The sequence below is a fragment of the Aulonocara stuartgranti genome (genome assembly GCF_965226115.1).
Source record: "Aulonocara stuartgranti genome assembly, chromosome: 17".
Lineage (NCBI taxonomy): Eukaryota > Metazoa > Chordata > Actinopteri > Cichliformes > Cichlidae > Aulonocara > Aulonocara stuartgranti.
The window spans coordinates 8267647-8289108 of NC_138953.1; the positions used below are offsets into that span (position 1 = coordinate 8267647).

Genomic DNA, 21462 nt, shown 5'->3' on the forward strand with positions numbered 1-21462 from the left:
ATATCAGCGCTATGTGTCCAGAAGTGTGATAATATAATTTATTTTGTGTAATAAACAACTGCAAGGATAGATGATTACAACAAATAGATGACTAATACATAAAAGTAATACATAGATGAATGATGATGATGAGTTATGATGCGTAATCATGGGAACAAGCGGGTTTTCAAACGGGAGCAGCTGATTAGCATTAGAAAAGCTGAAATAATACCTCAGCTGAAGCCAATTGTACTAAATGCACTAAATGTGCACTGTTACAAGAATATTTTTGTTCTATTGCTTTCTATTAATTTATATAATTTTAAGTTAAGCAGGACAGAGTGCTTTTAAAGAAAGATTTACTTATATTCTCAAAAGTTAAGCATGACAGGCTTCTGTTTAAGAAAGAGACCTGTTTTACTGTGTTAATGTTGTCATTGTGAGCTAAAAATAAATGGCTAAATGATCATTTGTTTCACATATGGTCATATCACAAAGAATATGCATCTGCTTAAATCAAGTTCAAGTCAAATGGTTAAAAAATAATTTCACACACAAAAAAAGAGCTACCACACTGGGAAGGGTGAAGACAACTGGGTTGCCCAGCCCTGGCCACGAGGTGTCCCTTATTTATTTTTCAGGGAGTTGGCAACCCTACTCAGTAGGTAGAGTGGTGGCCCCATGATCGGAAGGTCGGGGGTTCAACTCCACTGAACTGCTACCCTGAGGTACCCCTGAGCAAGGTACCGTCCCTACACACTGCTCCCCGGGCGCTGCATTGGTGGCTGCCCACTGCTTCACTGGGTGAATGGGTTAAATGCAGAGGAACTATTTCCCTATGGGGACTAACACATACACATTACATTACATTATGTTACATTACATATTAATGATCTGACCTCACAGTTATTGTGCAATGTACTGTTTATAAGACTGGGGAAACCTGCAATCAGCTTAGAGTGAAAAAGTCACATGGATGAGTGACGAAACATTTCTTGCATTGAAAACGCTTTGTCCAGATGAACAGAATCAACCTTTTGGGACCAGGGACCCACGTTTCCAAAAAGCCATTGCAAAATAATAAGATTATTAGTTTAATCCACTTTGTATGCTATTGGGTTTTTTTGGTGTGGCTAATTACTGTATATTCATGAGGGTCATGTTGCATAAAACTAAAAGTGCAAGTACTACACTAAGAACATTCAATGTTCAATTCTTCTATAAGTTTGGGAAGAAGTTTAGAGAGACTGTATTGTATATGAGACTACATTAATTCAGGGTATGCAAATTTGTCATTTTATCTTGACAATAGCTGTTAGCATATCTTCCTGAAAACCAGCCCATTCTTTTATGTCTTCTTTAATAGACATTTGTTTTTGGTCTATATCTTTTGATGTATTTGAGTTACCCTAATAAGTGATGTTGCGCTCAGAAGAGGACATTGTGGCCTTTCCAATGATATCTCATGTGTTCAGGTGGCCTCTTTTAGCTCCAAATAGGCAGGACATTGAAAGATATTTGTTTCCTTAGGTCTCGGGAGGATATAATAGCTTTTAATTAGCAACCAAAACCGCTAATATTGCAGTTGCTTTACTATTGTTATATTTAAGCAATGAAAATATTCCCACTTTGATGACATTCATATAAAAATAGCCATATTGGCAAGCAAGAGGATTATAACCCAGCTACTGTAGCTAGCACAATGTTTATTTTTTAAATTGATATTAGCTAAAACTTGAAATATTATTGCTCTACTGGCTTATTATCAGCTGCCTTATTGTTGCTATATAATAATCAGATACATTTATGAAGAGAAACACCTTTTGGCTTCATACCATAGTGAGTCTGTAGAAAAACTGTCAAGGTTAGCTTAGCTTGGTCATTGAGAGTAATACGCTTGCTGAGCCCATATACTTCACTATTTGGCCTAAAACTCTGGCCTTATCTCTGGATGTTAAATGCAGCCGTTATTGATTCTAGCAGGCAGCAAGAGTGATTGAAAGTTTTGTTAAAATGCAGGGAGTGAAGATTGAGTGAAGCTGTTTTACTATCTAGTTACGTTTTTTCTTAACCATTGTGTTGCTGCTCATTTAGAATCTGGTATACAAGAATCACCTTTTAGTTTTGACCATTTGCTTTGTTATATTTTTTACATGGGTATTTCTGAATTCCTAGAGCATTTATCGCATTTACATACCCCCAAATTCTTTCATTTTTGTATATATTTTCTTATTAGCATAATTTTTCTGTTTAGGAGCACATTTGTCTAGATGTCTTTTCCTTTCAATCTATAATGTGTTTTGTCCTGTGGGAAGACATTACATTTGCATTATTAATAGACAAGTGCTGCTAAAGTGGCCTAGCTTTTTGAAAAACATTAAGTGCCTCATGCCTCCAGGTGACGTTCTACACCCTGCCAAGATCATAATTCCTTTATCGTCCCTCTTTGTGTTCCCACAGCAACTCTTCAACTGCCAGGCCTTGAAGAAGCTGAGCATGCCAGATAACGACCTGTCCAACCTGCCCACCACCATCGCCAGCCTGGTGAACCTGAAAGAGCTAGACATCAGTAAAAACGGTATCCAGCCTAAACAACCCTGGTTTAAAATAACAGGACGAAACCTCATAATTGCAATACCGAAACTTCACAACGAAGAAGAAGAAGAAACAAAACCAGGTGGTCCAGACTTTTGTGAAACTAAACATCATGTATGACTCTCTTCCTGTCAAACAGGAATCCAGGAGTTTCCAGACAATATAAAATGCTGTAAAGGCTTGTCTGTGGTGGAAGCCAGTGTCAACCCCATCACCAAGTAAGACACAAACTGTACACTCTGCACATTACTGCACAGCTGAACCTGTTACACATTACTTCAGTCTCTGGTTTGATGGCTGTCAACCTTAATGTTTACAAGCTAGGTTGAAAAATTGAACATTGTGCATCTAATTACTCCAAGCACGCAGCCTCTGGATAACAACCACGGTGAAAACGCTGACTGCATCATCATAAGAACAAACATCTCTAAGACGTTCACTTTGGCTTGGTTATATTTAGGAAGCAAATTTCAGTTGAAGAAAGGAAAGCGTGGTTCAAGTTTGTTTGATTGCAGCGTTTCACACTTTTACAGGTCACCCTGCTTTTACATATTCATATTTATGTAGCACCAGAGAGGCTAAATATTTTATAATAATTGGCTGCATCCATAAACCCTGTACAGCCATGCTCTTGTATTCATATCCCGTAGAATCAGTATTGGCCTGCAGAAGAAGATGTAAGTATTTCAGTAGAGCGCTGGTGTTGTTTATCATTATACTTTGAGCATCAGGTGTTACACTTGTAATTGCTGTTTTCTTATCGGTGTGTTAATGCCACGAAGCAAAACTAGAGTCAACCACACAGTATCCTGCAGGTTTCCCATGCTTTGTGTGTGTGTGTGTGTGTGTGTGTGTGTGTGTGTGTGTGTGTGTCACTGTGTGTGTGTGAGGGAGCGTGTGCACGCAGCAGATGAGTCATCCGCAGGCTAACAGCAGTTAGCTGTTTCTGCAGGGGTTGTTTTGGGAACTTTGTCCGTGTCTTGTTCCACTGAGGCCGTTCAAGGACGCACACCTTTTTCATCTTTCTTGTTTTGCACAATTTCTTTCTGTCTTTCTTTCCCAGACTCCCAGATGGTTTTACGCAGCTCCTGAATCTGACCCAGCTCTTTTTAAACGATGCCTTCCTGGAGTATCTGCCTGCTAACTTTGGGAGGTAAACTGACTGTTTCTGATAGCTTGTGATTAAGTACTTTGGTGAACAGAGTCTCTATTTTTGTGCACATACAGGTTCATTAGCCTTCACAGTTTGCTAATGAATTTGTTTCCAGTTAACCAGTTATCCATCTTTACCTCATCACTATACATTTTAGCATTTTATGCAGGTCATAGTGTGCTACTGTTTGCTAGAGCATATGAAAATCTATATGTTGCAGGTATTCTCTGAATGGATGAATACCAGTGGGTGTTGATCATATGTAATGCTTTCAGTGTCAAAATGGGTTTGGCACTGTTTTGTACCAAATTAAACGGGGCTTGTTTCTCTTATTTGACCTGATGTAACTTCCCAAGCATTAGCTGTTGCAGTTGATAGATTGTTATTGCATTGAATTAAGTTTCATGTGCCTTCTGGCTTTTCAGACTCTCCAAACTACGGATCCTGGAGCTGAGGGAGAACCACCTGAAAACAATGCCAAAGTGAGGCAAACTGCCATATGTGTTTTTGAGTGTGTGTGTGTGTGTGTGTGTGTGTGTGTGTGTGTGTGTGTGTGTGTGTGTGTGTGTGTGTGTGTGTGTGAGAGCGAGAGAGCGAGAGAAACATTTAGTCTCATGTGTTCCTGAGTGTGCGATTGCATTTCCAGATCCCCGGATAAAAACTGTATTTATCTCTGCAGCTGTTTTCAAATACTGACGAAGCCTGATATAACATCAGTGTGTCACTCATAACTGTTTTAAATGTTTGCGGTTTAATGTTATGTAGCTGACTTTATCCTCACCATCACCACAGAGGACAGCTCCACTACAAACTGCTTCTAGACTCAATAACCTTGTACAGCACTTGCAGATTAACAGTGATTTCAGTAACAGTATCTTGTGAAAAGTGGTAATATTAATGCCAGTTACTCTACCAATGCAATTGCTAAACTTAATCACAAAAGCTAATGAAATTTGTGTTCAGTTGATTATGTCTTTGTTGTAAAAATGCGTCTTGGAAATATATCTTATATGACTGGAAAGCCTGCTAGTTTCCCCTTTAAAGGATCCACATTTGTAAGGAAAATGCATCTGTGGGTTAAAGGTTCAATATGTGGGTTGTGCCTATGAAAAACTTGCCAAATGTTCTCTGCCTGTGCTAAACAGTAAATTCTGCTGTATACGTATGCTACATGCTAAAGTCACCGCAGTACAGGGGTTTGCATGGGCTCAAAACTTCTAACAAACTGAGTAAGTTTGTCAGAAGTCACAGCGTAAGAATTCACTGTGTCCAAATTCAGATGAAGTATTTAAAATTTTAAATGTGTGCTGTGAGGTCTTCGGTGCGTACAATTTTAAATTTATGTACAAAATGTCAAACCTGTACTAATCAGTGGATTCTTTCCTCTCAGGTCCATCCACAGACTGACACAGCTCGAGAGGCTGGATCTGGGTAGCAATGAATTTTCTGAAGTGGTGAGACCAGCTAACGCATGTTTTAGAAATGAAATTAGCAAATGTGGACATGGAAAATTAAGAGAAGCAGAAACATAAAAGGTTGAACTATACAGTGCTGTGCATGCAGTATGTTTAAGCTACTAAACAATAAAGTAACACAACCAAAAGTGTTATCTGTAAGTGAACTGCAGAAAAGAAAGGCTGCACCTGTACATAATTAGTAGTCTCAATATAAATGCGAAGTCTAAATGTATAATTTATAGCGTGTGTTCAGTGAAAATGTCGGTTTTTCTTTGCGCATGTCAGCCGGAGGTGTTGGAACAGATCCACAATCTGAAGGAGCTATGGCTTGATAATAACTCTCTGCAGACTATACCAGGGGTGAGCAGAAGTTGGGACAAAAAGCTTCATGTGAGCATATACAGTTGAACATGTCTATGCTTTTTTCCGATTTCTGCTTATTCGTCTTTACTCTGTTCTTTTCTCCCCGCACAATAGTCAATAGGGAAGCTTCGTCAGTTGCGGTACTTGGACTTGGCTAAGAATCGTATCGAGACATTGGACGCGGACATTTCGGGCTGCGAGGCTTTGGAAGACCTGCTGCTATCCTCTAACATGCTGCAGCACCTTCCTGACTCTATAGGTATACACATATGGACACGCAAACGCACACAAAAACACTATGAGTCATTCAGAAAATGTTACCTACTTTATACTTTTACCAAACTGGTCATTCTGTTGTGCTTTTGTGGAGGCCAATTTAAGATTTGACAAGTAAAGCTAACATTGTTAGCTAAGTAGCATAAATGCTGAAAACAGAGAGAAACAGCTAGCCTAAATTCTGTCATTTTCCAAACATAAACAAAGACTCTGGGTAGCCTAATGACTTTAAAAGTAATGAAAGCAAATGGAAATTTGTTAGCTTCATTTTAAGTATATACCAGTAGGGCAGCAGCACATATTTAAATAAAATATTGGATATTTTAGCATATTTTTATTCAGCGATGATTATCCACACAGCGTTATTGCCACAGGCAAAAGGCAGAAAAGTCACCAGCAGCACTGAGGGTAGCTGGCTGTTAGAGGTGGGAATCACTAGGCACCCCATAATATATTATATCAATACTTTGATACTATAGTAACATTGTACAATATGCCAAGTATTGCAAAACCATACCTCAATTTATCATATTGTTTCAACTGTCATCAGAGTTAAACTTTGTCAACAAGACTAAAGTTATCTCACTTTAGTTATTTTTTTGCCATAAAATGAGATTGTCAAGCATACCGACACGAAAACCTCCCAAACCCTACCGTAAGGCCACTGTTGGGGGTAACGTGTTAATCACATTACATTTTTCAGTATTGCTGTAGTTTATTACATTCAGTAATTACAATACAAATATGATTATATTGTTACTGTCGTGACAAAGGTTCTTCACTTATCTAAGCTTCAGGCGGATAGAAAGAAAAAAAGCCTCAAACAAACATGTTTTGTCTTCCTGTGCGTTTGAGCTACAATCAGCTGATTTCAGTTCGGTAGAGCTGATTTAGGGAAATCTGGAAAATCTCATGATGGTGGTGCATGCGATGAGCCCTCTTGTTCATAGTATTCCCAGAGTATTTTTATTTTATTTAATAAAATATTGACATTGCCATCCCTATATTAACACAATATTGCAAGCATATTGATACTACTAATAAATGCCACACATTATCACTGTGCTGTAGTTTGAATTCCTAGGTGTGTGTGACTGTGCTGACTGGGGTGTTTTTCCATTCATTGCCAAGAGGTTTGCTGAAAGAGAATTTGGAGCTAAATAGTGCCTTGTTTACCTGCAACCTAAGCATCAGAAACTGTTCAGTAAATTGGTCATTGTTTTCAGAGATATTTGCAGTTACGATAAGAAACGCTGGAAACATTAAACCCCAGTTGTTTTTGATTGTGGCATTGCTTGGCTGTTTTTCATGTGTAGCCAGGATTCTTGGTCAGCTTTTCACAGTCTGTAGATAACGTAAAGCAGGGGTGGCAACTCCAGGCCTCGAGTGCCAGTGTCCTGCAGGTTTTAGATGTGTCCTTGATCCAACACAACTGATCCAAATTGCTAAATGACCTCCTCAACATGTCTCGAAGTTCTCCAGAGGCCTGGTAATGAACTAATCATTTGACATTTGGACACCGGCACTCGAGGCCTGGAGTCGCCTACCCCTGGTGTAAAGAGTCACTTTACACCAACGGTTGAGGTGTTTCTGTGTGGAGTTTGTATGTCATGGTTGTGTCTTGGTTCTCTGCAGATACTCTGAAATCCTCCCACAGTCCAGAGACACTCATACGTTTTTTTAAACTGCTGTTTATTTCCATATTCATCTATCTTCTTTTTCTAACAGCCACAGGGAGCAAGTGGAGATGAATGTACTGCAGCACCTGAGCCACAGGTTTGAGGCCCCTGCTCTAGGAACAGAGTAATTTTGCATGTGTGTGTGTTTGCAGGAATGTTAAAGAAGCTGACAACACTAAAGGTAGATGACAACCAGCTAACCTCACTGCCTAACACCATTGGGAGGTAAGAAAAATGCACACACACTCCATCAAAGCCAAATACACATCTATACTTTTATAGTGTATACTTTTTTTTCTTCAAAAAACTTTAAAAGCTCCTTCAGCAGAACCTGCTGTCATTTTAGATGATCTCGAAAGGTGACATGTATCGTTGGTGGGTTGTTGTTTTCCTTGTTTATTGCTGTTAGCTGCTGTGTTGTTATGCTGGCTGATGACTGGGGGGGGGGGTTCTGTGTGTTGTATTTGCTGCATTGCCGCGGCGTTAGTCCGAAGCCCAAGCAAGGGTGAGTAACATTAGCCTCCTGGATCCGGGGGTGTGTTCAGAGACAGACAAATGTTCAGCTGTGTTACAGATACAAGAATTCCTGCTTGCTGCCACATGCTGTCCATGTGGGAAACATCTTCACATTAATACATGAATTACATGCAAACATAAACACGACTTTGCATTTTCTTCTTGTTGGGACATTTGGACGTAACGTTTGAGTAAGACTCTCACTGAAAAAGTAGCATACCAGTAAAAATCTGCAGCGTTCAGATGGAAATGATTGCATGTAAAAATGATTACAGTAATGTGATTACATTCTCATTATTATCCATCACAGTCCAGATTTGGTGGCAGTAATTCCATTATTTGTTTTGGGAAAATATGAGCATTTATTAAATTAGGCAGAAGATTTTTGTTTTCTTTTTTTTTTTTAATTCCACTTAAAGTGCTTTTCTTTCATCTCTCTCTCTATATTTAGAGATTAGTTAGAAGTTATGAGCTGGTAAATTGTTGACGAATGCAGTCCAAAATGGCCCAAAATTCGAGTGATATTAAACTACATCAGTTTGGATGGGAATAATTTGATTCTGTTGGGTTTTTTGGTTTGTTTGTTTGTTTTTACACGTTAAATCGATACTTTTTTCCATGTGGCTTTATGCATAAACATGTGCAGATGCCATGTTTAACATTATCATTACACTTTTGCAAGATTTGTATCTGAGCGCACTGGAAACATTTTGTCTTCCTGGACAGGTCCCAGGTTTTAGCTTCAATAAGTAGTGCTGTAGATCCATTAATTCCCCTTAAAAGGTCCTTTTCTTACCTTTAGTTTTTAAAGTGTTTCTTACTAATGATGAATGTGATCCCTTCCCAATGTTTCAGTTTCCATGTAGAATAAATACTGCATATAGACTTTACTGGATATGTGTCGAATCCACATAGAACATAAATAAATAGAATGAATACTGCTGCTGGTACTACTACTGTTATTGTCTTGCTTATTAAAGTCTTAAAATGTTTAAAGCCTGTGCTACATTAGACATAAGAAAGGTGCCATCATGGCAGTGTACACTCACTGGTCACTTTATTAGGTACACCTTGCTAGTTGAGTCCCCTTTTGACTGCCTTCACATTTGGTAAAGATTCAACAAGTTGCTGGAAACATTCCTCAGAGATTAGTAACAGACAGCTTCATGTTTACCAAAGTGTGTCAAGAATATATCCTAAAAATCATTACACCTACAGCACTGAACTGTTGATACAAAACAAAGTGGAATTTTATTCTGACATTATCATTAAAATGTTCCCCAGACCAGGCAATGTTTTTCCAGTCTTCAACTATGGTGAGCTCGTGTAAATTGTGGACAGAAGGGGAACTCAGTGTTGTCTTCTGCTTCTATAGCCCATCTGCCCTTCATACCTTGGTTGTACTGAGTGGTTATTTGACTCCTTCCTATCAGCTCGGAGCAGCCCAGCCATTCTCCTCTGACCACCGACATCAATAAGGCATTTTCACCAAGAGAACTGCCACTTGCTGGATATTTCCTTGAATTTGGATGATTTTTGTCAACCCTAGTGATGGTTGCTTGGGAAAACCCCTGTAGATCAGCAGTTTCTAAAGTTTCTGTCCTGCACCAATAACCACGCCATTTTCAAATTCCATAAATCACCTCTCTTCCCCATTCTGATGCTCGGTTTGGGCAGCAGTGCGTTTTGACTATGTCTATATGCCAAAATGCACTGATTATATTTGCATAGTAACTGCAATATTTGCGTTAACAAGCAGTTGGACAGGTATACACAATAAAGTGATTGGTGAGTGTATCCTTTTATATATTTACTACGTATCTTAACTTGTTTGCTCATGACTAATGCTTCTATGAATGTGCATCTTGAGTATTTAAACCAGAGGGAACTGAGTTTTTTTTTCTTTTTTTGTCCTTGGAAAAGGAGGATTATAATCTTGTGATTGGGAACACAAGCAACGCTAAATGAAAGAAACTTGAAGTTAAATGTGGGGTGTGAAAGTCCTTTCCTCTTTTCTCCTCTTGTCTCCTCTCCTATCCTTTTCCTTCCTGTCAGACCGTATGGTGGCCCAGATGGTCCGGTCTATCGGGAATAATAATAGCAGACTAATGCAATGTTAACAGTGACAGTACATTAATGTAAAATTGTTGTCTCATTAGCATTAGCCTGCTGTTAGCGTGATGCTAGGACAATGATGGCAGTCAAAGGGGGCGGTCATAGTGTCCTGTAGTGGGCCTTCTGTGGATCTTGCTGTATAACTGAGTGGAGTGGAGAAATTGAGATCCAGGTTGAAGAATTTTAAGATACCCAAAGGGGATGAGATGGGTGGCCATCAAATGAGGCCAAATTCATATTAAGTCATTTATTGATTGATGGATGGATTCTTCAATGTGTTGATCTTTTCCCTCTCTCTCAACACTCGCCACTTATTAACTGGTGCAAATTTTCCTTTTCATCATAACACGTTTAAAGATGTGGCAGCTGACAGTCGTCGTGTTTGTTGCTGTCAACAAATCCCATGAAAAGTCTGAAACTAGGTAAACATGTCTGTGGAGCTTACTCCAGCACAAACCTAAGCAAAAAACTTTGAAAACATTTTGTGTGTAAATGCCTCAGAGATATACCTTCTGTACAAATGTTCATTTAAGTGAGGTAACACACTATTTTAATACACTTTTAATTTATGGTGATAGTGTGTGAGGCTGACGTGTCACCAAGTTAAATGATGAGGCTCATTTAATGATGTGTGTGTTGGACAACAATAGTACTCTATTGCTCAAACAAAAAATATATATCAGGCTTTGGATACATATACAGTACTCCCCACCCCCCATCCATTCATTCCTTGTTTCAGTCTTATCACATGATGTGTTGACAGCTGTAGGAATAACGAATACTGCAATTCTTATTCTTTCATGTCTGAGTAATTTAATGTTACAGAAGAGATTGTGTTGCCTGCAGAATGATTTCCTTTCTATCTCTGTCATGCTCTCTCTGCCTCTTCCTTCCTGCCTTTGTTCCTTCCACTCAGTCTGTCTCTACTGGAGGAGTTGGACTGTAGTTGTAATGAGTTGGAGTCGCTGCCTCCCACCATCGGCTACCTGCACAGCCTGAGAACCTTCGCTGCCGATGAGAACTTCCTCTCAGAGCTGCCCCGCGAGGTATGGAGATGAAGACACATCTTGAAATCTTTGCACTTCTATGTCCATTACTTGAAAAAAAAAAGCCTTTTGAAATCAGATGAATCTTTTTGATACAGCATGTATTATGTGCACGAGTGCACACGGTTACTTTTTTAACATGGCAGACTTCTCAGCAACAAACTGTGTCCGCTGGCAGTGACTTACTGAAGTCTCTGTAAGCCTGTGAAGCAATTTCTACCCAGTGATATTTTCTGGTTTCTCTTAATCTTTTAATGAGATTATGTGCGTTAGATGATCATCTCCTCAAATTCTTTGTAATTTTACTTTGCAAGATGTTATTATGAAGCTGTTGAACCCCTCCCTGTCCATAATTCTTAAAGCCAATCTGGGCCACTCGTTTTCCTCCTAACCATCTTCCTAATTAACCTAATTAGCTCCCACTAATGACGTTCCCCTTGGTGTTTCTTTACATTGAAGAACTTTTTGTCATGGTCCTGGGTTTTTGTGTCCTTGTGTTTTGGTTCATGTCTTGATCATAATTAATAATAGTAGTTTCAGTTCCCTCAGTGTTTCCTGTCTCTTCCTTCTTGTGTTTCAACTTCCTGTTAGTGCCTTTTGTCTTTTGGTTACTTCCTGTTTTACTTTGAAGGTTTGTTTTTTGTTGTTCTTATTCTAGTTTCCATTTGTTTTTCCTTCCTTTGAGATTGCCAGCTTTGCTGTAATTGTCTTCACCTGTTGTTGATTGATTTCACTTGCATTTGGGGTTTTTAGATCATTGCTGTTCCTTTTTGTGGTCAGTTATTAAAACGTCTTGTTAAACTACTTAGCCTTCACTGTACTGTACAGGGAGTGCAGAATTATTAGGCAAATGAGTATTTTGTCCACATCATCCTCTTCATGCATGTTGTCTTACTCCAAGCTGTATAGGCTCGAAAGCCTACTACCAATTAAGCATATTAGGTGATGTGCATCTCTGTAATGAGAAGGGGTGTGGTCTAATGACATCAACACCCTATATCAGGTGTGCATAATTATTAGGCAACGTCCTTTCCTTTGGCAAAATGGGTCAAAAGAAGGACTTGACAGGCTCAGAAAAGTCAAAAACAGTGAGATATCTTGCAGAGGGATGCAGCAGTCTCAAAATTGCAAAGCTTCTGAAGCGTGATCATCGAACAATCAAGCGTTTCATTCAAAATAGTCAACAGGGTCGCAAGAAGCGTGTGGAAAAACCAAGGCACAAAATAACTGCCCATGAACTGAGAAAAGTCAAGCGTGCAGCTGCCAAGATGCCACTTGCCACCAGTTTGGCCATATTTCAGAGCTGCAACATCACTGGAGTGCCCAAAAGCACAAGGTGTGCAATACTCAGAGACATGGCAGAGGTAAGAAAGGCTGAAAGACGACCACCACTGAACAAGACACACAAGCTGAAACGTCAAGACTGGGCCAAGAAATATCTCAAGACTGGTTTTTCTAAGGTTTTATGGACTGATGAAATGAGAGTGAGTCTTGATGGGCCAGATGGATGGGCCCGTGGCTGGATTGGTAAAGGGCAGAGAGCTCCAGTCCGACTCAGACGCCAGCAAGGTGGAGGTGGAGTACTGGTTTGGGCTGGTATCATCAAAGATGAGCTTGTGGGGCCTTTTCGGGTTGAGGATGGAGTCAAGCTCAACTCCCAGTCCTACTGCCAGTTTCTGGAAGACACCTTCTTCAAGCAGTGGTACAGGAAGAAGTCTGCATCCTTCAAGAAAAACATGATTTTCATGCAGGACAATGCTCCATCACACGCGTCCAAGTACTCCACAGCGTGGCTGGCAAGAAAGGGTATAAAAGAAGAAAAACTAATGACATGGCCACCTTGTTCACCTGATCTGAACCCCATTGAGAACCTGTGGTCCATCATCAAATGTGAGATTTACAAGGAGGGAAAACAGTACACCTCTCTGAACAGTGTCTGGGAGGCTGTGGTTGCTGCTGCACGCAATGTTGATGGTGAACAGATCAAAACACTGACAGAATCCATGGATGGCAGGCTTTTGAGTGTCCTTGCAAAGAAAGGTGGCTATATTGGTCGCTGATTTGTTTTTGTTTTGTTTTTGAATGTCGGAAATGTATATTTGTGAATGTGGAGATGTTATATTGGTTTCACTGGTAAAAATAAATAATTGAAATGGGTATATATTTGTTTTTTGTTAAGTTGCCTAATAATTATGCACAGTAATAGTCATCTGCACACAGATATCCCCCTAAAACTGCTAAAACTAACAACAAACTAAAAACTACTTCCAAAAACATTCAGCTTTGATATTAATGAGTTTTTTGGGTTCATTGAGAACATGGTTGTTGTTCAATAATAACATTATTCCTCAAAAATACAACTTGCCTAATAATTCTGCACTCCCTGTATTTGGATCCACTCCAGGAGTGACACTTTTCCATGCTTTTGTTCCCATGTCCCAACTTTTTATCAATGTTTTTCTCCCATTTAGTTGAAAATGAGCATTAAATTCTTGTCCTTGTCCCAATTTCTGTTATGATTTAGTAATGATTTGTACCTAATTTCATTCTGTTTTTCTTAATCATTATTTTAGCAGTCAACCTTTTGGAAAGTGTTTTTTTTGTTTGTTTTATCTGGTTCAAAGTGTGATGACAGATGTCAGCCATGTTGCAGATGTTCTTTTTCGAAGTTATTATGATGCTAGGTATTACTAGCTTAGGTTGGCTGAAGCCCATTATTGAAAGAGAAGATGATAAATCTGGATGCATTAAATATATTACATGTTTGAATGGAAAACAAAAATTATGGTCACTTTAAAAACAACATTATTACATTTTGTAAACGTAAGGTGTTGAACATTATCAAACGCACCTTACAAAGATGCACAAAAGTCTTATACTATCTGTAATTTAACACTCATCAGTCTGAAGATGTCCAGTGTAATATAGGTTAATTGTGATGCTGTGGATCTTGCTCACTATGCGATGTTTATCTAATGTAATCTGACTGTCTGTGTCTCTGTGTGTTTCAGATCGGTAACTGCAAGAACGTGACCGTCATGTCACTGCGGTCCAATAAACTGGAGTTTCTTCCTGATGAGATCGGACAGATGACCAAACTGCGAGTCCTTAACCTCAGCGACAACAGGTACACCCACGCACGCACACACACATACACACACGCAGAGACCAAGCTCCTTTATGACTCAGTAGTGAATAGATACAATGCACACACGAGCGCAAACTTTTTCAATGGTCGTTTCGGTTCGGTCTACTGTTTCCATGGGAATGGCTGAGTGTGTTGCTATGGTTATATGCTCTGCGGGCTGTACAGTGCGTGGGTGATGAAACATCTCTGTTTTTTTTTCTTTCTCACCTTCCCTCTCTCCCCCCCTCTCTGTGTGTCTCTCTCGATTAGGTTAAAGAATCTACCGTTTACCTTCACTAAGCTGAAGGACCTGGCAGCTCTGTGGCTCTCTGACAATCAGGTATCTCTTTCTCTCTGCCCACGCTCTCCAAGAGAGCACGTAGCTAACAAATGTGTGCTAACAAATGTGCAGCACAAACACACAACGAAATCGACATTGTAATTAAATTACCACAACTATGATATGGCATGTTTTATAAAATTGTGTTTCTCTGATAGACTTTCAACCTCTTTATCCTTTCCTTAGTTTCTATCACATATCTGAGTTCCCATATTTAACATAAGGTCAACATATGTTCAAGTACCGCCCATGAGCCACCTCTTCTACTCGTGGCTCTGTGTAATGTCAGACAGTACATGTCCCCAACATGGTCATCTCAGAGCACAGAGGCTCATCTCACCTGCTGTTCACGGCTGCTGCTCAGTTTAACCAGTCAGTAAAGAGAGTTGTTTTAAAAAGAATGGGCAAAGGAGCTGAAAGGGCCTTCACCGAGGTTCAAATAAGGATTACTCTTCACTTTGATGATGCAAAGTAACTCTGGCAGAGCTCGAGAGTATAAATATGGAGATGAGTCACTAACAGGTCCTTTTTACTTGCCTGTCACTGGAAGGTTTTTATTGTTAATTATCAATTAGTGTCACGTTTCATTTCTAATGGCTTTTTATCAAAACGGTGTGGCAAAGATAAATCAATAAAATAGGGAGATTTATTCACAACAGGGTGATAATGATGAAAAATACACATGCTAAATATTTTATGTCAGCTCCTGTTCATTTTCTCACTATTCTCTCCTTTGTTTTGTTTTTTAAAGACACTACAATGAACTGATAATTACTTGATTTTGTGCTTTCAGTGAGAGTTTGCTGCATGTTAACCTTCTCAGTGATAAGACAGATGCTACATAGCAATGAATCATTTTATGGGCCCTCTGAATTTGATTCTCTCTGCGATGAATGCGCTATATACAGCACAGAGTCCACAGAGAGGATGCAGTTTTAGCTGTCATTCAGAAAAAGCAGCCAAACTGTTCTTCAGCTCTTTGAGACATTTGCATTTTTATTTTTAAGTTCAATCAAAGCCATTAAACGAAATCATGAGTCCCAAGAAGCTCGGAGCGTTATTTACCTGCTGAAGAGGAAAGCAAATTTAAAATTCAAATGCAATTTGTTTAATGGCAGAGCGTTCACACATTTACATTTAATATCACCACTTATGTCGGCATATTCTGCCTCAGTAATGAAACTCATATTCGCTCATGCTGTTTGATGCATTACAAGTGGCGACTCTGACGTCATGGGAATTCGGTCCGCATTAAAGTTTGCGAGGAAGACAGAAAAGTTTACTAGCATTGTATCCGAAAATAGAAAATGTAAACTATAATGTCTTGGTGCAGTTTTAATTAGGATGTGTTGTGATATTTGTAATCTGAATGCAATGAAACATTTAATTTCCCTGTTGGGAAAATTGATTCGCAAATCCTTCCCAAGTGATTTGCATTAGCACTCGGCAGGTTTCGTTTGAAGTCGAGCTCTGCTGCAGCTGATTGTGTGAGCAATTTAAATGAGCAGCAGGCAGAAATCTTTGTTTTTAGGAAAAGGGGTAGGTGCAGGTTAAAATTAGACATAATGGAATAGATGTCATCAGTAAAAGTTCCTACAACAATACTGTGTGTGTGTGTGTGTGTGTGTGTGTGTGTGTGTGTGTGTGTGTGTGTGTGTGTGTGTGTGTGTGTTTGCAGTCCAAGGCTCTGATCCCACTGCAGACAGAAGCCCACCCAGAAACCAAACAGAAGGTTTTGACCAACTACATGTTTCCCCAGCAGCCGCGACACGATGAGGGTACGAACTCCTTTTGTGTGTGTGTGTGTGTGTGTGTGTGTGTGTGTGTGTGCGCGCGCGCGCGCGTAACCCAGGTAAAGATTACCTGACTATAATTTTAAAGCTGTTAATTTATGGTGTGTGTGCAGATTATCAGTCGGACAGCGACAGCTTTAATCCTACGCTGTGGGAGGAGCAGAGACAACAGAGGATGACTGTGGCCTTCGATTTTGAGGACAAGAAAGAAGAGGAAGACAACTCTGGGAAGGTCAAGGTCAGCTATATCTGTTTTGGGGTGGGAGGTGGGGGGAGGGGGGGTCGTATGAGATGAGTAGGGTGTCTGTTTATCTTTGTTTTTGCTATTGGAGCACCTCCAATATTAAGATTAATATGACATTTTACAAGTAAAGCATTAGTTGACTGATTGAGTGACTGATTTATTTTGAATATACAAATATTAATATTAAAGTAACAACTATAAACATAGAAAACAGAAAAGAAAGTACATACAGTGGCTTGCAAAAGTATTTGGCCCCCTTGAACTTTTCCACATTTTGTCACATTACAGCCACAAACATGAATCAATTTTATTGGAATTCCACGTGAAAGACCAACATAAAGTGGTGTACACGTGAGAAGTGGAACGAAAATCATACATGATTCCAAACATTTTTTACAAATAAATAACTGCAAAGTGGGGTGTGCGTAATTATTCAGCCCCCTGAGTCAATACTTTGTAGAACCACCTTTTGCTGCAATGACAGCTGCCAGTCTTTTAGGGCATGTCTCTACCAGCTTTGCACATCTAGAGACTGAAATTCTTGCCCATTCTTCTTTGCAAAACAGATCCAGCTCAGTCAGATTAGATGGACAGCGTTTGTGAACAGCAGTTTTCAGATCTTGCCACAGATTCTCGATTGCATTTAGATCTGGACTTTGACTGGGCCATTCTAACACATGGATATGTTTTGTTTTAAACCGTTCCATTGTTGCCCTGGCTTTATGTTTAGGGTCGTTGTCCTGCTGGAAGGTGAACCTCCGCCCCAGTCTCAAGTCTTTTGCAGACTCCAAGAGGTTTTCTTCCAAGATTGCCCTGTATTTGGCTCAATCCATCTTCCCATCAAGTCTGACCAGCTTCCCTGTCCCTGCTGAAGAGAAGCACCCCCAGAGCATGATGCTGCCACCACCATATTTGACAGTGGGGATGGTGCGTTCAGAGTGATGTGCAGTGTTAGTTTTCTTCCACATGTTTGCTGTGTCCCCCACATGGCTTGTGGCAAACTGCAAACGGGACTTCTTCTGGTTTTCTGTTAACAATGGCTTTCTTCATGCCACTCTTCCATAAAGGCCAACTTTGGGTGGCTGTAGCTCAGGAGGTAGAGCAGGTCACCTACTGATCAGAAGGTTGGTGGTTTGATCCTTGGCACCTCCAGTCTGCATGTCAAGTATCCTTGGGCAAGATACTAACCCCAAGTTGCTCTCCGATGCATCCATCGGAGTATGAATGTGTGTGAACGTAGTTAGATAGCACTACGTATAGGTAAAGTGCTTGTGAGAATGGGTGTGATTGAGTGAATGTGGCATGTTGTATAGAGCGCTTTAGCGCTATATAAGAATCAGTCCATTTACCACTTTGTGCAGTGCACGACTAATAGTTGTCCTGTGGACAGACTCCCCCACCTGAGCTGTAGATCTCTGCAGCTCGTCCAGAGTCACCATGGGCCTCTTGGCTGCATTTCTGATCAGTGCTCTCCTTGTTCGGCCTGTGAGCTTAGGTGGACGGCCTTGTCTTGGTAGGTTTACAGTTGTGCCATACTCCTTCCATTTCTGGATGATCGCTTGAACAGTGCTCCGTGGGATGTTCAAGGCTTGAGAAATCTTTTTGTAGCCCAAGCCTGCTTTAAATTTCTAAATAACTTTATCCTTGACCTGTCTGGTGTGTTCTTTGGACTTCAAGGTGTTGTTGCTCCCAATATTCTCTTAGACAACCTCTGAGGCCGTCACAGAGCAGCTGTATTTGTACTGAGATTAGATTACACACAGGTGCACGCTATTTAGTCATTAGCACTCATCAGGCAATGTCTATGGGCAACTGACTGCACTCAGACCAAAGGGGTCTGAATAATTACACACACCCCACTTTGCAGTTATTTATTTGTAAAAAATGTTTGGAATCATGTATGATTTTCGTTCCACTTCTCACGTGTACACCACTTCGTGTTGGTCTTTCATGTGGAATTCCAATGAAACTGATTCATGTTTGTGGCTGTAATGTGACAAAATGTGTAAAAGTTCAAGGGGGCCGAATACTTTTGCAAGCCACTGTATAATCCCCCCAATGCTATTTAATTTACAATGAGCGTTCCTCGATATAAAATATAATCAGACATTTTATATACAACTCTACACACACAATATACATAAATAAAACTATATATACTCCACATATATAGTTCATGCTTTACATTGAGTCAGACACTCTGGGATTAGCACCCCTTTAAATCTTAAGAAAATAATCTCTGTTATGTTTGGACACAGTTCCATAATTATACACCACATGTGGATATAGAAAAACTGCTTCTGGTCATCCGCATACTTTGCACCTTAGAATTCAATTTACCCCTAAAATTAAAACGTTATCACCACGCAGATGTCATAAATGAATCCCTGCAGTATCACACAGTGCACATAAAAAATGATGCATTTAACAAGACATTGGTCAGGTAAATGATGTTATGTGTTCTTTTACACATGTGACAGGTCAGCTGTTACAGATTTCAGGTTTAAATGCTACTAGGATTCATTCAGAGATCAGCTGCTTCGTCAGACTGTAGATTTCCCCCCAGTATTGGAAGCAATTGTCCTCCAGTTGCCTCTCCTTGATTTAAGTTGCAATGCTGTTTCCTGACAGAAACACATGCAGAAAACTGTGCACTTGTATGCTGAATTATGTTTGCAAGATTTCAGATAATAAGTCGTGCTTATTCTTGCTCCCTTATCAGGTTTACTTGTTTGTGACCAACGCCTTTATGCTGATCTTGGCAGATTTAAATTTGCTACTTCACGCCCTGTTTATTAAATATAGTCCTAAATGTCATGTAGGTGGAGATAAACCTAAAACGCTATCCAACACCCTACCCTGAGGACCTGAAGAACATGGTTAAGTCAGTGCAAAGTCTTGTGGGCAAAAGCGTACATGCCGGACACGCCGGTCACGCCGTACACGCCGGACACGCCGGACACGGGCACCAGCACCAGCACCAGCTGAGCACAGGCACCGCCACCTCGGCAGGAACCAACATGGAACATACACACCTCAGCAAAGAGCCATATGAACCACCGTGGCCCCTGCCTCCTAAAGAGGTACAGATTACACATACAGACACATACAGGAGGTCAACAAGCATTTAGTCCCAAATGTATTTATTAGCAATAATGTCGCAGGACACAGACATCATGCTTGTGTGTGATAATCTGATAACGGCTCTCACATGGCAAGAGCTTACCTGAAGTAAGTTCATCCAAGTCTCTGATCACTAAAACAGAAGACAGCTGAGAACAACAAAAGCTTTTCTTATGTTTGTGTTTGTCCGTTTGAAGCAAATCAGTGCACAACTCAAAAAATGGAGTTGTTTTTCAGGTGACAGACAGAGAGATGCAGGACTTCTCTCAGACTCAGCTAATGGATCAGGGACCAATGCACAACTCTGGCATCGATATTCCTAAGAGGAACGACAAAGAGGACTTGACAGAGAGCTCTGAGGTTTGTCTCTCACTCTCTCACAGAAACACACACAATCCAAAAAGAACTGTAAAGAAAATTAATTAGGTATTTTTACTTGGTTTGTGGACTTTTTATAGCTTTTATATCCAGAAGATACCACTGAACACATCCAAAATTCAGTGCTAGCTGTGTGACACTGCACAGATTTCATCACTCATATGTCTGTAAGTTCAAGATGTAAGAAAGTTATGATATCTTTTGAAGTCACTCTAACTCTCACTCACGCTCTGACCTTTAGTGTTGTGAGGGTTTTGTGAGGACCCCAGTGAGGATTTGCAGACAAACAAAAGTCATGTTTGCATTTAGAGCTAAACCATCAAACTTTGTCGGAATATGTGTATATACATCGTAATCAGTGCTTCAGTTCAGTTTTTACTTTCTCTAACAAGGTGATAATATCTTATTTTTCAGAACTGTATTCAAATAGTGCAGACTGTACTGAACTTGGTTGTTTCTTACAATAATGACTCCACGTGGCCTTACATAAGAGAATCTGAGGCATCAGTGAAATCAAAACCCCAGAGGGTTAAAAGCACGCTCCATGATCCTACTGGGGATCAGGAACTCCAGAACCTGCTGAAATACTTACCAAAGTTTGTATTTATTTAACAAATGTATGTATGTTTGATGCCAGTCAAGCAAAACGAATTGTCTACATGAGATTCGTAATCATTTTTTAAATCACAGAAGCTGCCTTTTCTTCTCTACTGTATATGCCTGATGCTTTTTTCCCCCTTCTTCCTCAGGATTCAATGGGCGGCTCTCCGAACGACATCCGGATCTCTGACATGAGGCCCACCCTGGTGGAGCCACCAATGTACAAACCAAAGGTGGTGTTGCTGGGGAAGGATAAGAAAGGTACTGTATTATAGCATAAACGTACAGCTTTAAGGGAACATGTCGGAGTCATGTACATACATGTCGACAACAAGGCTGCGCAGTTATTTAATGTGGGTCTTATAAAGAGCTTTGGGGCATGTTGTAAGATGAGGGCAGAGGGAGCGTGACGAGGAGTGTGCATAGCGAACCTCTAAAGTGAATGTTTGGCCATTTTTACATCATTTGCCCTGATGGCTTCGGTTTCATCAGAGAAGAAACAAAGCTCACTTTTTACTGCCTTATCAAAAATCTGTCTCCACTCTGAATAACTGAGTGTCTAATCGCATTTTCCAAAAGAAACAGTTTATTATCAGCTCTCCGCAACAATCGACAGCTTTCACTAATACGGAGCTTCATCATATGATCCACTCCTCCTTAAGAAAGCTTATTGCAAAA

The 21462-nt window shown here is 40.1% G+C and overlaps 1 protein-coding gene across 11 annotated transcripts in view; it reads left to right on the forward strand.

Annotated features, from left to right (window-relative positions):
* lrrc7 (leucine rich repeat containing 7) overlaps positions 1-21462 on the forward strand; it is a 123775-nt gene that overhangs the window by 65238 nt on the left and 37075 nt on the right. For 6 of the 11 annotated variants that reach the window (XM_082509847.1, XM_082509845.1, XM_082509840.1 and 3 more), the window contains 17 exons: positions 2440-2557; positions 2714-2792; positions 3638-3727; positions 4153-4209; positions 5118-5181; positions 5470-5574; positions 5662-5806; positions 7655-7727; positions 7990-8007; positions 11050-11179; positions 14191-14306; positions 14577-14646; positions 16325-16424; positions 16553-16677; positions 19506-19766; positions 20044-20166; positions 20934-21045. In XM_082509847.1, the coding sequence (XP_082365973.1) occupies positions 2440-2557; positions 2714-2792; positions 3638-3727; positions 4153-4209; positions 5118-5181; positions 5470-5574; positions 5662-5806; positions 7655-7727; positions 7990-8007; positions 11050-11179; positions 14191-14306; positions 14577-14646; positions 16325-16424; positions 16553-16677; positions 19506-19766; positions 20044-20166; positions 20934-21045 (1786 nt within the window). The remainder of the gene's footprint in view (positions 1-2439; positions 2558-2713; positions 2793-3637; positions 3728-4152; positions 4210-5117; positions 5182-5469; positions 5575-5661; positions 5807-7654; positions 7728-7989; positions 8008-11049; positions 11180-14190; positions 14307-14576; positions 14647-16324; positions 16425-16552; positions 16678-19505; positions 19767-20043; positions 20167-20933; positions 21046-21462) is intronic. The other 5 variants (XM_082509849.1, XM_082509846.1, XM_082509843.1 and 2 more) reach the window with 4 other exon arrangements.